The sequence below is a fragment of the Thalia democratica genome, chromosome 7, assembly GCF_965202585.1.
Source record: "Thalia democratica chromosome 7, ktThaDemo2.hap1.1, whole genome shotgun sequence".
Taxonomy (NCBI): domain Eukaryota; kingdom Metazoa; phylum Chordata; class Thaliacea; order Salpida; family Salpidae; genus Thalia; species Thalia democratica.
In genome coordinates this window covers 34787708-34803118 of record NC_139171.1, presented here as the reverse complement: position 1 = coordinate 34803118, position 15411 = coordinate 34787708, and the positions used below count along the sequence as shown (strand labels likewise).

Sequence of the window (15411 nt, the reverse complement as noted above, 5' to 3'; positions counted from 1 at the left end):
TTTTAATGTTTTTCTTTTCTTGAACTTCATGAAACTTAGTTGAAAAAACAAGAATAAAAAAAAAGTATATATAGCTTAATAAAATATAAAAAATTATACTTTTAAAAAGCTGATAGTAATCTTAATTGTTTTGTATCAAAAAATAGTAGAGCTTAAAAAGGTTAGTCATATTGAATTTTAATTAAGTGAGAGCTTATCCGAATAAAAATTTAAAATTTCTCAGCCTTTTTATGTTAGTTTCAGTTTTAGAAAGTAGTTATTTGAATTTAAACTATAATTAAAAAACCTATTCTTACTAGACCAATAGTTTTTTGTTTTTCTTACTATCTCAATAATCTATTAAATAACTTTTATGAGCTTTTTTGTAAACACAATTTTGTTTAAAAATTTGAAAACTTCAAAATGTAGTAAAACAACAAAAATTGAAATTACAAATGAAGTAAGCAAAGTTTATTAAGTTTTAATTTGCGTAAATTGCATGAACTTAATAGTATTCAAGTATTGCATAGTACTTAATGACATTTTTGAACAACACTTAGTTTTGTAATAATTGACTATTAAAGTAAGAAACTATCGAAACTATTAGTTCTGTTACAAATTGCTTTTTAATCTTCATACTTTTCACGTGTTTAGTTTCTATATTGTTTTTATAATATCAATTTTTACTTAAGTACTTATTATTTTAGCTGTAGAAAACCGAAGTACTATAATAATTAGGTATTTAAGTATTAAAAACTTTTCAACATATAAAATTAATTCATGACTTATTACAATACTATTTGTAATTATATTGTTTTAAGTGTTATAAAAGCGGTTGAAACTTATTAAGTGTAGTTTTTGTGATTTAGTGAGATTTTTGAGTTATGTTATTTAACTGAACTTATTATTTTTTCTCTTACATAGTTAGCTAGTTTTCGCAGATTTTTTATTTAATAGGAATCTGATTACGCTTGTCATTAAATATGTTTTGAATCCGCGATACAAACTTAAAACACAAATGTATTAACAGCTAATGAAAATTATTTGGTTAGCACAAAACACAAAGTTTTTTAAAGATATTTTTCCAGGTAAACTAAACTTATGTAGACAAAATGGGCTGCAGTTTTCAGATAGTTTTGTTAGGAACATTGTTTTAGTTTTATTTTTCCTTTTGTTGTTAAGTTTTTGCAGCTGTTTATTTATTTTTATTTTATTGCTTTTATTATTGTCTAATTAAAAACAATATCATGTGCTTTATACTTTGTCACAATTGCATTAAAGAAAAATAGAAGGGAAAAAAAGGCTTTTGTTATATGAGTTTGGAAACTGAAACTTCAGGTTTTTGTTTTTATTATTGTATTATCATTGTAAGATTTAAACTTTTTATGAATTATTAGTGTAAAATGTTAAAATTATTCAGGACATTTTTATATTTTTGGAAAAAAAGTAATTTGCCACTATTCCTATCAACCTGTAAAACAACATATAGAAATATAACTAACATTTATTTTTATGAGTAGGTTTTAAAAGCTAGTTGCATATTCTTAAATTTTAGAAACATTTGTTAAAATTTAGTATTTAAACCAAGAACTATATGTATCAATGTTTTGTATTTTTTAATATCAATAATAATATATGGCTAAATTTATATGGCAGGTGTAAAAAACAATAAATAATATGAAAGTGATAAAATTTTAGTACAAGCTTACAATTAAAAACATACAGCTGTATTGTAAAAACTAGAAACGTAGTTTGAACTAATTAAAATTGTGATATTTTATAACAAAGGTTAGAAGTAATCATTTATCTGTTTTCATCTTGTGTTACTATAGTGTTGTTGTTTTTTTTTACCAAAAGATTATATCTTCAAGTTATGTGATAATGAGATAGTACTTAGAATGTTTATGTAAACGTTGGACTAGTATGAACTAGTGTTACCTCCTTTCATAGTTGAATTATGTTTGGATAATTCATGTTGATTGTTTTAATTTTTTAATTAAGTTTTTAAGGAGTTTTTTTTTTTTTTTCAAAGCTTTATCTTAAATAATTAAATTTTAGTTTATGATATTTTTCTTAGTATAATTTCATAAGCTGTTTGTTTCAAGCAGAAGATATAAAAAACGCTATCATTTATTCTAACTATTTAAGCTATAACCAACTAGTAAGTAAACTGTTTTCCAAAACTAGTAATTAGTAGTCATAGTGGTTCTAACCAACATTAATTGAATTTATAGTTTTAAAGTTTTTTGAAATATGGGAAAAAAAAATTATTGTTATGTTTCCGCAATAACCGTTCAAATTTTCACATAGTTAGTTAGCTTCAGTATTGGTAATTGCACAATAACATTTAAAAACTTATAATGTATAGAGAAGTTGCTGTGTTTTTTTGTACATTGCAAAAAGATACTTTTTACTTCCTACAACTATTTGTCGTAAATTTTTTAAATATGACTATCTGCTTGAGTAATCGTTTAGTTATTTAAATAATATTGACTTAAAAACTTTTCATTTCAATGCAAGATTTTAAATTAAAAATTTGAGTGTTTTGTAAAACTAAACTAGAACTCTAAACTATAATAGATTTGTTTAAATTATTGTTTCACAACAAATATTATACTAAAATATTTTTTCGAAAAAAAATAACATTAAGTAATATAAAAATAAATAAAAAGAACGAAATAAAGTTTCATACAAAATTAGAATAGACAATGTTTTGTTTTTAAAATTTCAAAATTTTAGATACCTCTTACTTTGTTTTTTTAAGTGTTTTTTCTTTTTAATAAGCAATTATGAACTTTTGTCATGCTATATTTCCCAATAACAAACTAATTAATATATATTGCAATTTTTTTCTTAAAATACTCATTAATATCTTATGATGATTTTTGAAAAGCTTGGTTTGAACTTTTTGGATAACAATCAACAACACACATTTGGTAAAAGTATGACCTTTAAAATTAAAAAAAAATAAGTGCAAATAGGTCAGTTAGTGGTCAATTTAATCTATTAATCTTAAAACAAATAACTAAACTTGTGTAGTTGAAGTATTTTACATAAATTATCTTGTACTTTAGTTTAGAAAAGTAACTTTTTAACAATATTAAGCTTAAACTATGCTATAAAATTCTTAAAATTATTAATGATGTGATAAAAAACCATTTTAGTTACATTGAATAAACATTTATTTTTCTCAAGTTTACACTGATTAAAGTTTTGACTTCAATTATATTATGTTCATTATAACATAACACTACACCAACTACTTGTTTTAAACTTGTTTCAAAAAACTCAAAACTTTTTTAAAACCCTATTTTCTAATATTCACAGTTCTTATCTAAAAAAATAAAATGAGGAACAACCTAGCAGCGTACATAAAATTACAGGGCTGGATGTTAACGGTTAGAAAAAGTTGTTGTTAAAATCATTTCAAATATGTACTTCTGTGAATTTTAATTTTAAATATGTTATTTTTAAAGCCGGTTAAAAATTAAATAAATATTATTATGCTAGTTAATTTTTATGTGCGCTGTAAATTCAGCACATTGAATAAAATTTTTATTGTAGTATTTTACAGTTAAATTTTTATAACAAGGCTAAAAGTAAATTTATAACTTAAATCAGTCATTTTTTTGCAATACAATAATTTTTTATAATTGAACCTTTTTTGTTTAAGAATGTATAAAAAACAAAGCAAAAATTTTTTGAAATTTCATTTCAAAACTTATATATAATTTAGTCTATTTTTTATAAATTTTAAATTTTGTAAAATTAATTTTTTGGTTTAACGTTTATGTACATTTGAATTAATTAATGATAGTTTTAGCTAAAAAAGTTTTCAAAGAACGAAATTTTATCATGAAAATAAGTTTACTTTATGAAGTGTTTGTTTGTCACATTTTGCACATACGATATCTGGAGTGAACGAAATAAACTGTTTTTTTCACCCGGAAATACTCAAATATTATTTTAACTCATAACTACATTTTAGCATTGATCGAAAAAAATCTTTTCTTTAAGAACCTAATTTACTTTTATAGAGTTGGATATAATCTTTAAGACTGAAAACATTTCATCTAGTTTATTTAATAAGACATTTTTAAATTTTATGCAAAAGTAATTGCAAGTGATTTTACATAATTAAAACCTATCTTCTCTAACTGTTTCCTTTATTACTTGTGCAAAAAAAAAAAAAAGGTTTTAGATATATTTTTTTTTTTACAGCCAGCTTGCATTAAGAATCTTACCAAATATAATATATGTGTAACTTTCATTATATTTTCCCAAAAGTTATTGTTTTTAGTTTCTATGACATCACATCACCGTACTGTACATAGCCAATAAACTTTAATCAATCGTTTAGCAACGCATATACACAAAAGTGCTAAAGAAAAGTACTTCAGTTGTATGCTTGTTAAACCCGAAAAACTTAGCTCATGTGTTTACTCGTAAACGCTTTATTCCTGAAGCAAAAGAGGTTTGTTCAAATCACATCTAACCGCAACAACAACAACAACAACATTACCTGCACACTTTACTTTTTTAACGAAAGTCACGATCACGCTTACATGCATAAACAAATTTCATTTAAGTTTTTAACACATTTTTATTTTTCTCATCTCACAGCATTGGTTTTTGTCAGGTGACCCGATACGGAACGGACATGAGCTCGGCGTACTATTTGCTCCTGTTCTGCTACAGAATTTTCGTGGCTTGCTGGGCCGGATTAGGAGGTTTGTTGTGAGTTGTTATGACTTTCCTTTTGCTCGCTTTTACTAGTTTTCTAATATTGAGTTGGTTGTAATTGGGATTTTTTTTGCTACAAAGCTCAATCGTGCCGCAGACAAAACGTTCAAACTGAAACACTCGGTTTTGGTGTCTTTACGAAAACTATATTTTTGTATAAAGCTCATGTTTTATCCCCCATTTTTTAGACGCTTTTTGTACTGTTTAAGTAACTAACTATAACTGATTTTTTTTAGTTATCTGTTCTCATTTGCTATAAAGTACCTAAGTATGTAAATGAGGAAAATTTTAGTTGGTAAAAAAGCCTAATAGTTCGAAACGTAGCACACAACAAGTAAGCATAAGTGCACAAAAAATTAACAAAATTATAAAATCACTAAAGCAGCAAAGTTTTACACTATAAGTCACAACATTCAGAGAAAAGAGCGTTCACCACAATAAATAAACAAGAAATATTTTGTTACCTCATTTATAAACATTTTAACAACTCTGAAAGTTTCTCTGACTAAAAAAAACGGACGTAAAATATATTTTGCTAATAAGTTTATTGACTTTTTTGAAACAAACTCAAGGTTATTGCACTTCAAATGTACAAAAACAATAATCTGGTTTATTCCACTTATAAAATAGTACTTAAAATATTTTAATATGAATGGGAAAATTTTTAAGTCGACAGGCCACATTAATAAAAATAAACGTACCGGACTTATTAAAAAAAATTGTAGTTTTAAGAAATTTTGTTTTAAATAACTGAAAAAAAAACTCTTTAAGTAAAACTACATTAAGATAATTGTTTAACTAAAAGAATTGCATACTAAATATAACCTTAAAAGCACACTTTTAAACATTGGTACTAATAAAACTGAATATTATTTTTTCTGCACAAATTGATTTCAAGCTAAAAAATGCCAGAGATTTCTGTTTGCGGGCCGTACAGAGCCCTATACGGAAGTGATTAACACATATAAAGTTTATCAATGGCAAAAAAAAACATATTCAAGATTACAACTATTTTTGTTACCCAAGAACCAAATGAAAGTTTTTTTTTAATTGTTTAAAACCACAAGCAGCTTTTTATACCTTCACTACGGTAAACAAAAGCAAAACCTTATATAATATCCAAAACATGTATTTAAACCTTCACCTTTTTTCAACGTCAGTCTAGTAGATAAAAAAAGTTATCAATATTGTGAAAAGTTAACAAGCAACTAATTGTGACGTCACAACAGTATACGGAGGCGAACAGCTGAGGTGCGACACGCAAGATCCCGGATGTGAGGCCATGTGTTTTGACGAGTACGCGAGACCGTCCATGTTCAGAATTTGGGCTTACCAGGTTGTTAATTTTTAATTTTAACTAAAACTTGTTTGGTTATATATATATATATATATATATAAAACCAATATAAGATGTAACATTAAAAGGCGTTAAATCCTACAGATCCTTATAAGCTAAGCTTATCGGAATATATACCACAGATGTTTATGTGTTAAAAATTTATTCCGACTAACGGCGTTTCACGGCTCTCAAATAAATTTAAGAACAGATCTACGAGTCTATAAACTATTAACACACATTAGAAAAAAAAGCATGTGTAATCATGTAGAATATTTATGTGAGTAGTAACTATAAACGAACTTTATGGTTTAAAAACAAAGTTTGGAATAAAAACATAATAATATAAAATTGTCTACAAAAACTACAAATTTAATAAAATCATGTACTAACCTCAAAAAAGCTCTAAGAATAGCCAAGTTTTTTTAAAAAGAAGCATAAATTAAGTTGTGCAGATATGTTACGTCATAATAAATTTAACAATTTAATCAATAAGTTTTTCAGCTTAAAAACAAACTATGCAGCAAAATGTTTACTAAAAGTTTAGACTAAGTTTAAAATATTTATACAGTATAATATACAAGGTATATAATAAAATAGAGGAAACACGTAGTATTGAACTTAATGCTTGTGATTGTGTATGAAAGTGTTGTGAAATAAATAAGACCATAAGTAGACAGAGTTATTTAAAGTAGAATTGTCGGTTGTGAGGACAAACATTCGATAAATCTTATTGCTTGTTCAGAAGTAGGTCTTTATCTTCTGCTGCAATTACTGCTCTTTTTGTATTGCAAGTAGGGCAAATTCTACTTACTTCGTTAGATGTATCTTTGAAACGTTACTCCACTCCATGTTTGGCCTTTTACCGTACTTGTGAAAAAAGCTCCAGACGAAACCCGATAAACGCGTGCTCTGTTTTTTATTTATATTTTTAAAAGTATGTTTATGGTTAGCATATCTATCTTTGAAACTACCTGCTGTACTTCCGAAATAATTTTTATTAGGACCCTTAATTTCAACTTTAACTTTATAAATTACATTTTTGATTAAACAATTACCTTTTAATGGGCAGTTATCTTCATTTATTTTACGGCAATTACAAGTTTTAGGCATATTACTTAACTTATCACTATTAGGCTTAGTTGGTTTTGAATATTTATTTATAGTATTATGGCTATGCGTTTTACTTATATTTTTGGCACGATTTCTTATTCTCAATATTTTCTTTATCATTACTATTAAAATTATCATTACAGCTTATATCTTTTATGTTTATAGTTTTAATAGGTTTTCATTGTTGTTACCATAATTAAAATTACTACTATTAGGATTATCATCATTACTACTGTTATTATCGCTACTATTAAAATTGTTACTTTTATTATTACTGTTATTATTAATATGATCAGTAAAATTAGAAATACTATATATATCCACGTTATTACTATCTTTATTATTAGAATTAATATTTTGTTAGCTTTGGTATGTCTATTATTAAAGTTAAAAATTACTGTTTTGTTGTGCGAATGTATTAAAGTTTTAACATTACTCATGCAACTATAAGAAACTTTAACTGTCTTTCTATAAATAAATTTATAATAAAAGTGGCTATCGGGGAAGTGTTTATTAACTAGCTTTAAAAATTCTTTATCTAAGTTTATATTAACTGAAGAGCAGTTTGGAGGATTATACCACATAGTATGTCGGTTGCGCGGTTTTTTGCGTTTTTTATCTACATCTAACTTTTCATATTTTAGTTTACATTTAAAAACTCGATTTTTTAATTCAGTTTCGTACGGTGCTTTTATTTCGTTAAATATCCTTTCATTTGAAGAGAGGGTACTTAAACGTTTTTGTGTCATTACTGGGAGGCATTTTTTTGCATGATAAGGGTGGTCAGAATTAATATTGATAAAGTTTAATTAAGAATTTGGTTTACGGTACGGACGGTAAGTATTATTAAATAAATTTAAGGTAACATCTAAAAAATTCATTAATTGCGCTCCTATTTCTAAAGTTATTTTAAAACCGATATAAGACACTAATTTAAACGTTGATTTTTAATTTTTTTCGTAAACAAGAGGTTTTAAAAGATCAAATTTTTGAAAGATGCTACTCGGTGTCGTTGATCTTTCAAAACCTCTTGTTTTTGTTCAGATAAATTAATCTATATAAACAACTAAACTAAAACGACAAAAAAAATGTTTTCAGTTCATGTTGCTGCTCATGCCGATAGTGGTTTTCTACGCGTACATGTCCTACTGCCAGCAGCGAGCGTTGAGGGAGGAGGACGCGATCAACGTGGCGGAGGAGAAAGCGAAAGACGAGTTTCACAGGAGGAAGATGGCGGGAAAAGACCAGGTTCCTCTCTCGTTTTTATATATTTTTTCTGGTTCTCTCATTTTTTCTTTAGTGTAATTTATTCAACAATTGTCAACTCAAGCTAACGCCGTTTCACCTAGAAGTTTCTTTAGAGCTTTTTTATTTTTTTGTTATGTTTTTATACATTTTTTCTAATTCTCTCATTCCAACTTCCTTATTTTGTAATTCAAATGGTTCTACCTCGTCGTTTCTTAATTAATTTTGTACTGCTTTTCCAGCTCAAATTTTAGTTTGTTATGACGAAAATGAAGATTTTTTGCACCGCTGTTTTAAATTACATTTAGTCTCTAATATTTTTGTACCTTAATCTACAATGACATTACCCTTTCTTTTACAAAAAAAGGCTACCACCCTTTAATCGATCTTCAAACCGGGATTCTGGTCAACCGTTGATAAGGTAGCTTGCTAAATGTTTTTTTTTACAGGACGAAGAGTTTGTTCCTGAAGTGAGGAAGAGAGTGTACAAATACAAAACAAAGTACGATGGAGACAAAAAAGAAGTGGTCAGTTCGCACTGTTCTAAAGAATGTTCTGTGCACACTAAACTGCTAATAATTTAAGTCTTTTTTTTTATTAAACTTAAAGTAAATCAGTGTTTGATACGACTTTTTAAGTTCTTTATGCAATATAATGTCTGTAGCTTATTATCTGTGCTCATAAAACTTTTAAGAACTAAAACTTTGTAAACTTAAGTATGTTAACGTTTTGTGAAATTTGAACTTTGATAAAAGAATCTTAGTATTTTATTGCAAAAATGTTAAAGAAATTCTTTTCTTTGGTTTTGTTTAAGATATATTTTATACAAAATTATATATCAAGAAACCGACTTTTTTTCGATCTTGTTTCAGTGGATTTTTATCCACACTAGTAAGTTTTAACAATACAAGTGAACAGCACTTAACTAATAGCGCTTATGTAGTTAAAACTTGTACAACTAACTACTAAAACTACTTGACCACTGCTTTCAACTCATAAAAAAGAAATTTTGTTTTCATTTGTAGGTAGTTTCGCACAGATGGCTGAGATGGGCGTTCATCGTTCACCTGGTTGCAAGACTGATCATTGAGATTTACTTTTGCGTTAAGAAGAGCAGCCTCTACAGCTACCAAGTTTGTTTTGTCATATAAAAACATCAGTGTTGATATATTTGCCTCTTAAAGAATTCAAGACAATTGTTAATCCTGAACTAGACATAGCTATCTTTTTTTGTAAACCTTAAACCTTATACTTCAAACTATTGAAAACTCAAAACCTTAAATTAAGTATAAATCAAAAAATCAGTAGAAAGTCATTAAAATTCTAAAAAAAACTTTTTTTTAAATAAATACAAATATTTTGTAATAGCTTTTTAAGTTTACAGCTAAACATAACAGAACGCATTAAACAGAAAACGCTATACAAAATATTTATTAAAAGTCTATGCTCAGCTCGTCAAAAAACGAAGCACAACAGATAAATTGTAAAAAACAACCCAAACTTTTTTTGCTGACAAAAACATCACAAACAATAAATAACCAAAACATTCCTTAAACCCGGGGTTTTCAGACCTTTTTCCAAAAGGCCTCTTTAAAGAAATTAAAAAAGCTATGACCCACTCAGATAAAATGTTTCAAAAAACTACCGTTAAAAACGCCTAATACTTTTTTTTCTCTCTTCATCGTCAACCCCAGAATATCTAGTGTAAGTTTTAAATTATGGCGGTGTGGCTCCCCATTTTACAGACTATGGTCACCTAAATTTCTTATAATTTTTCTATAATGTCTAGTATAAGTTTCAAAACTACCATTAAAACGCCTTAGACTTTTTTCGCTCTTCCTCATCAACTCCAGAATATCTAGTGTAAGTTTCAAGTTATAATTTCATTGCCCCCTTGTGCCTCCCCCCCTCTTTGGCCCCTTTGTGAAACCTTGGTTTAAATAAAAGTAAAATTAAACTTTTAGATAAATTTTTTTAAACCTGAGACGGGTAGTTTTGCTTTTCTTAATGTTGATATTGTCTGTAAAGAGTGTGATAAAAAGAATGAAGCTTTTAATATGGTTTCAAATACTAAAAAAAAATAACTAAATCCCATTCAAGACCTAAAAGTTGACAAGCCTGAGATTTTTTTAAAATGTTAAAATTGCCTGAGTTGCCTCTAGTCGTCCTGAAGTTTTTTTTTAATTTTAAATTACTCTGAGGTTTTAAACTACCCTAACTTCTTAACCCTTGTTCTAATTTTTATACTAATAATTACCGTTATGTTTTTGAAACTTGAAATCTATTTGAGTCAATTTTTTTTTGAATCGAACTATAATTGTTTCTTACCTTTTTATCATTTTCGGTATACTTTTTAGTTGCAGTGTCAGTAGACATTTTCAGGAGTTTCTAAAAATGAACACCTACTGTTTTTTAACCCCTGTCATTATTAAAAACTATATAGATAATATAGAGTTTAATTTATCCTTTTCCTTCCAACAGCTAAACAGGGCCGAGGACGGTCCTTACACCAAGACGAGCCACCGCTACTTCGACATGGACGTCCCTGGGTACTACATGTGCGGGAAAAGCCCTGAAACGAGAACAAATGCAGTCACTCGAGCTTGCGAAAAGTTGATGATATCCAAAGGACACGTCAATTGCTTCGTCGAATTTTACAGGGTAAAACTTTTTATTTAACAAAAGAACATAATTAAGTTTTTTTTAAATGTTGTTTGTACAAATTTCTTTTTTTAATTGTAGGGTTGTCGTGATATTTTCCATTAAAAGTTATAAAGTTTGTTGTTTAAAAATACAGTTTCAGCAAAAGTTTTTGTTTTTTGTTTTTGTTTTAACGTGATTTAAGTAAATGCAGCTTAACTATGTCATAAACTAACACAAAACAAAATAAATATATATCTAAGATAAATTATTTGAAACTTTAAACCAAGTACGTTTTGTAAGCTTTAAAATTCACATCTATTGGTACTACAAACAAAACAATTATTATTTAGTTATACTTTATCGTAAGTTAATTGTAAAGTTCTAAAATAGAAAATAGAAGGAACATTTAATTGTAGACTAATGTTTTTAAATGTAGACGCTTAAAAAGTTTAAAAGTTATAATGTATATATTTCTATTTATTTTACTTTAACAAATACGTATAAAAAACGCTTAATTTTCAACTTCTTTTATAACGACAAACTTTACAGAGTTTATTTGCAGTTTAGTTTATTGTAAAACCTTTACGTACTTTTATTATGTTAAATTTTTTACTCACTTGCTTAAGTCTACAAAAAGTAGTAGATTACAGTTTACAATTTTTTGACGATCAGGTTTGCGGGTTTTACTAGCTAATTGTAGTTACAAAGTTTTCTTTAACTATTTTTATTATAATACTATTTAAATAATTACAGGAGAAAACAGTCTACGTAAGGTACATGAACTGCATAGACATTTTGAGCGCAGTTGTTACATTTGTCGATATTGTGCTGTGCCTTATGCGAATGTTCAGGAACAAGAAGCTATCGTGAGTTTTAAAATAATTAAACCTAACTAGTTAATAGCTTAAAAAGCCGTTGGTAGCAACTACTTTAAAATTCTGCTTACCCGCCAGCTTTTCGCAATATTTAAGCAAACTATTAAATTTTTACATACTTAATTAATTGTAAAAAATTTTTGTTTGTGTTTTATTTTGTTTTTTAAGCTGCGTTTTACAACTTAAGTTTAATTAAACAAACCAACACCTAAAAGAATTCTTCTAGTGACAATTCAAATAAATTAAGTTACCAGTTTTATGATAACGAACCACCATAACTGCTTAAAAGTTACCAAAACACAAGATAAATATTAATTAAAAATCATTTTATAGTTACTTCGGATATTTTCTTTCTTTTTTTTTAAATTATACTTTTCACAGTGTAAAGAAATTTAAAATGTTTTTTAAACTAATTATTATTAAATTAAAAGATGCAAAACTGTAAAAACTTTAACTTATCATACTTTTATAATTTACCAGTATTAAAAAAAAAATTACTGGAAATTAAACTTAATTTGATTTCTCTTTTTGATATACAGTTGTGTTTTAAAAACTTTGAGTGTAAATAATATTTATATTGAAATTAAAAACTCTACTTAAGAAAAAATTTAGCAACGATCTGTTAAACAAACTTAGTGGTATAAATTGCTCAAAATCATTGATAAAAATTTTAGTAACAAATTGGCTGGACCTCAATTCGATTACGCCGTAGATGAAGGAAGGTTAGTTGAAAGTATATTAATATTTATAGTTTCAAACTTAAAGTTTGAACATTTTACTTAATTCTAGTAATAATGGAAACAATTAGTTGTTTACTATACTGCTTTACAGAACTTTTGAAACCAGATTTATTAGAACAATTTTTCACGGACTGTACTTGTTAAAAAATTGTCTTTGTAAACTGTGTTGTTAAATTTTTTTGTTATTGAATTTAATGAAAAACTCTTAACAGCGAGATTTTAATTAAGTCAATTTAAAAGCTAATATCAGCTTTAAGGAAAATTGAGAGCACATTTCAAAACACTCTATTTTGTTTGTTTTAAACAAGTAGTTTTCCAGCTAAAAGTGGTTCATGATCGAAACTTCTGTTTACGCGCGGGCTGTACGTTTTCCACCCCTTTTTTACAACAGTTTGTTAAGCAGTTTAGGATTAAGAAGATTTATTAAAATGTTTAAATACTTAAACTTGCTTTGTAAAAATATTTTGAGATAAAAGTTTAATTCGTTATAAGTTAAAGATAACAATTTTTTTAAAGTTCTTGGCTATCAGCGTATAAAAAAAACTTAATATGTAAGCTTTTGGGAGTAATTTTAGTAATTTTTTATTTCAGCTTCCACAACCAAGAAATGATAGAAACGCCAGAAATTCATGAAAACGGTTACAAGGACAACTATGGTTACCGTGGTTCCCGGAGTCACCATGGGTACCAGGACGCCCCGGAGCGCAATCATTATGTAATCCACCATGGCAGGGCCTCAACTAAATTCTAAAAATAGACCACAAATCACTTTCTGTTTCTTAGAGCAACCAAAATATGATTATTTTTATTTAAATTATTGTGTTAAGGTTATTACATTTCAGGAGCACTTTATTCTTGTATGAGTTTATTAATTTAACTTCAAAATATTTTTGGTATGTTGGTATATGTTGCTGTTTGATTAACTTTCAGTTTTTTTTCGCAGGTACGAACTAAGCTTTTTGTTTTTAGTAAAGTAGTTTTACACAACATTTTTTAAGTTTTATAAGTTAAACTTTTGCATTATAAAATCCTTGATTGGAAGTAGGCTTAAATAAAACCTGTAAAAGTATTATAGTTTAAGAGTTCACTTAGCTTCGTGGTTAAATTTTCGTTTAGTGAAGTCGAATCAAACATTGTACAGTAAAATATTTTAAAAACAATCTGTGATTTTCGTTTTTAGAGTAAAAATTGTTGAAGTTTACTCTTTTTTTTTGTAACATTTCATAGCTATTGTTAAAGGTAAACTTTATTTTAGGAACTTAAGTTTGACAGTGGCACTACATACCAGTATAATTTAATCTTTCTGATTTAGAAAACGGTCAATGCTTAAGTTGATTTTATCTTAAATTTCGTTTTGTTTTTCTGTCAAAATAATGTTTTTTATGTGTTTATATAAAAATAAAAATGCCTAAGTGTATTTTTTAAGTATTTCCAAAACAAACTGTTATAAAATATGCTAAAACGAGCTTCAAAATTAAGCGGTGGGTAATTTGTTTTTTTATAAAAGTAAAATAAAATTTTTGTTTTTAAAGCATACTGTATAAATTAAGTCGTTTACTGAAGACCTACAACGTTTTCTATGTTTACTACACTTTTTCGTATACAGGAATTCCTAAAGATAAAATAAAAAACTGAGCATAAGTAATATTTTATTAACTAACAAAAACAAATCACTTGTAAGTTTATATATATATATACTCTTAAAGTTACTTAGGTAAGATATGAAGTACAAAGCTTTAAGTCCGAAAAATACGTAAAATATTGTTTTGTTTACTAGATAAATATGTAGTACTCTACTTTATCTTTAACTTATAAAGTACTATAAACCAAATTTAAGTAAAACAGCATAACAATTTAAAAATCAAAACAACTATTTTTTTTATGTGTCAAAATTACTTATTCAGTTACTTTTTTCTAACTATTGTAACTTAAGGTGTTAGTTTAGAGTTTTTGACTAAAGTATAAAGTTATTAAAAGATCTTCTATGAATTTTGAATACAAATACTTTAAAAACAAACTATCTAATTAACCTTACAAATAAAGAATATTAGTTGTTGGCTTAAATTGAAAAGATTTTAACAAACTTGACAAATTTTAACAATAAAAGTTATTTATAATAGTTTTAATGTGCAAATAATTTAAAACGTCTAGCTGTTTTCTCAATTTTTTTGTTAAACAACCAAAGCTTATATACCAGTAAATATGCTAACACCTCATTTAAACGTTACAACCGAAAAGTTCTTCGTGCACCAGGTCATCAGACCAGGTATTTTGAGCGTATTTTTATCTATAAATAAACTAATAATTAATAAAAAAAAATTGTATATATAAGTTATATAAGCAAAACATAATCTTTACTCCAAAGTATGCATATTGACTTTGTTAAATTCTAATTAACACTTTAATTTCTGTGAACATTAGGTAAAAATAAGCACTATATTTATGAATAGCACAATTTCCAAACTAAAAAAAAAGAAGTAAAATTAGCTTTAATTCAAAAGTAAATTGTTTCTTAATTTGATATTATATTTAACTAGTTTTTAGATAGTTTCAAAAGACTTAGAAGTTCGCTATTTAATAAATAATAAACAAATTAAATTAAAAATCTTTCTGTTTTGGATACCGAAATAAAAAAAAAGAAAGTTTTTTATTTTAGCTTTCACACTAAGATGTTTCGTATAAACAAAAGACATTGAAAAAATAAAAGTACAAAAATGAGTAAGGAACCAGAATTAAA

At 26.4% G+C, this 15411-nt stretch overlaps 1 protein-coding gene across 1 annotated transcript; it reads left to right on the top strand.

The window, feature by feature from the left end:
• The first annotated feature begins 1731 nt into the window (after window positions 1-1731).
• Window positions 1732-14237, top strand: LOC145840519 (gap junction alpha-6 protein-like). Its single transcript, XM_082947809.1, has 11 exons — window positions 1732-1767; window positions 3307-3377; window positions 4619-4709; window positions 5952-6058; window positions 8270-8419; window positions 8866-8943; window positions 9442-9549; window positions 10898-11077; window positions 11813-11925; window positions 12609-12656; window positions 13266-14237. The coding sequence occupies exons 2-11, from the start codon at window positions 3327-3329 to the stop codon at window positions 13423-13425; spliced, it is 1086 nt and encodes a 361-aa protein (XP_082803935.1). The 5' UTR covers window positions 1732-1767; window positions 3307-3326; the 3' UTR covers window positions 13426-14237.
• The last annotated feature ends 1174 nt before the right edge of the window (window positions 14238-15411 follow it).

Coding starts and splice junctions, on each gene's coding strand:
- LOC145840519 (XM_082947809.1), top strand. CDS start 3,327: ATGAGGAACAACCTAGCAGCGTACATAAAATTACAGGGCTGGATGTTA. Junction 3,378..4,618: donor TACAGGGCTGGATGTTAACG/GTTAGAAAAAGT, acceptor GGTTTTTGTCAG/GTGACCCGATACGGAACGGA. Junction 12,657..13,265: donor TACGCCGTAGATGAAGGAAG/GTTAGTTGAAAG, acceptor TTTTTATTTCAG/CTTCCACAACCAAGAAATGA.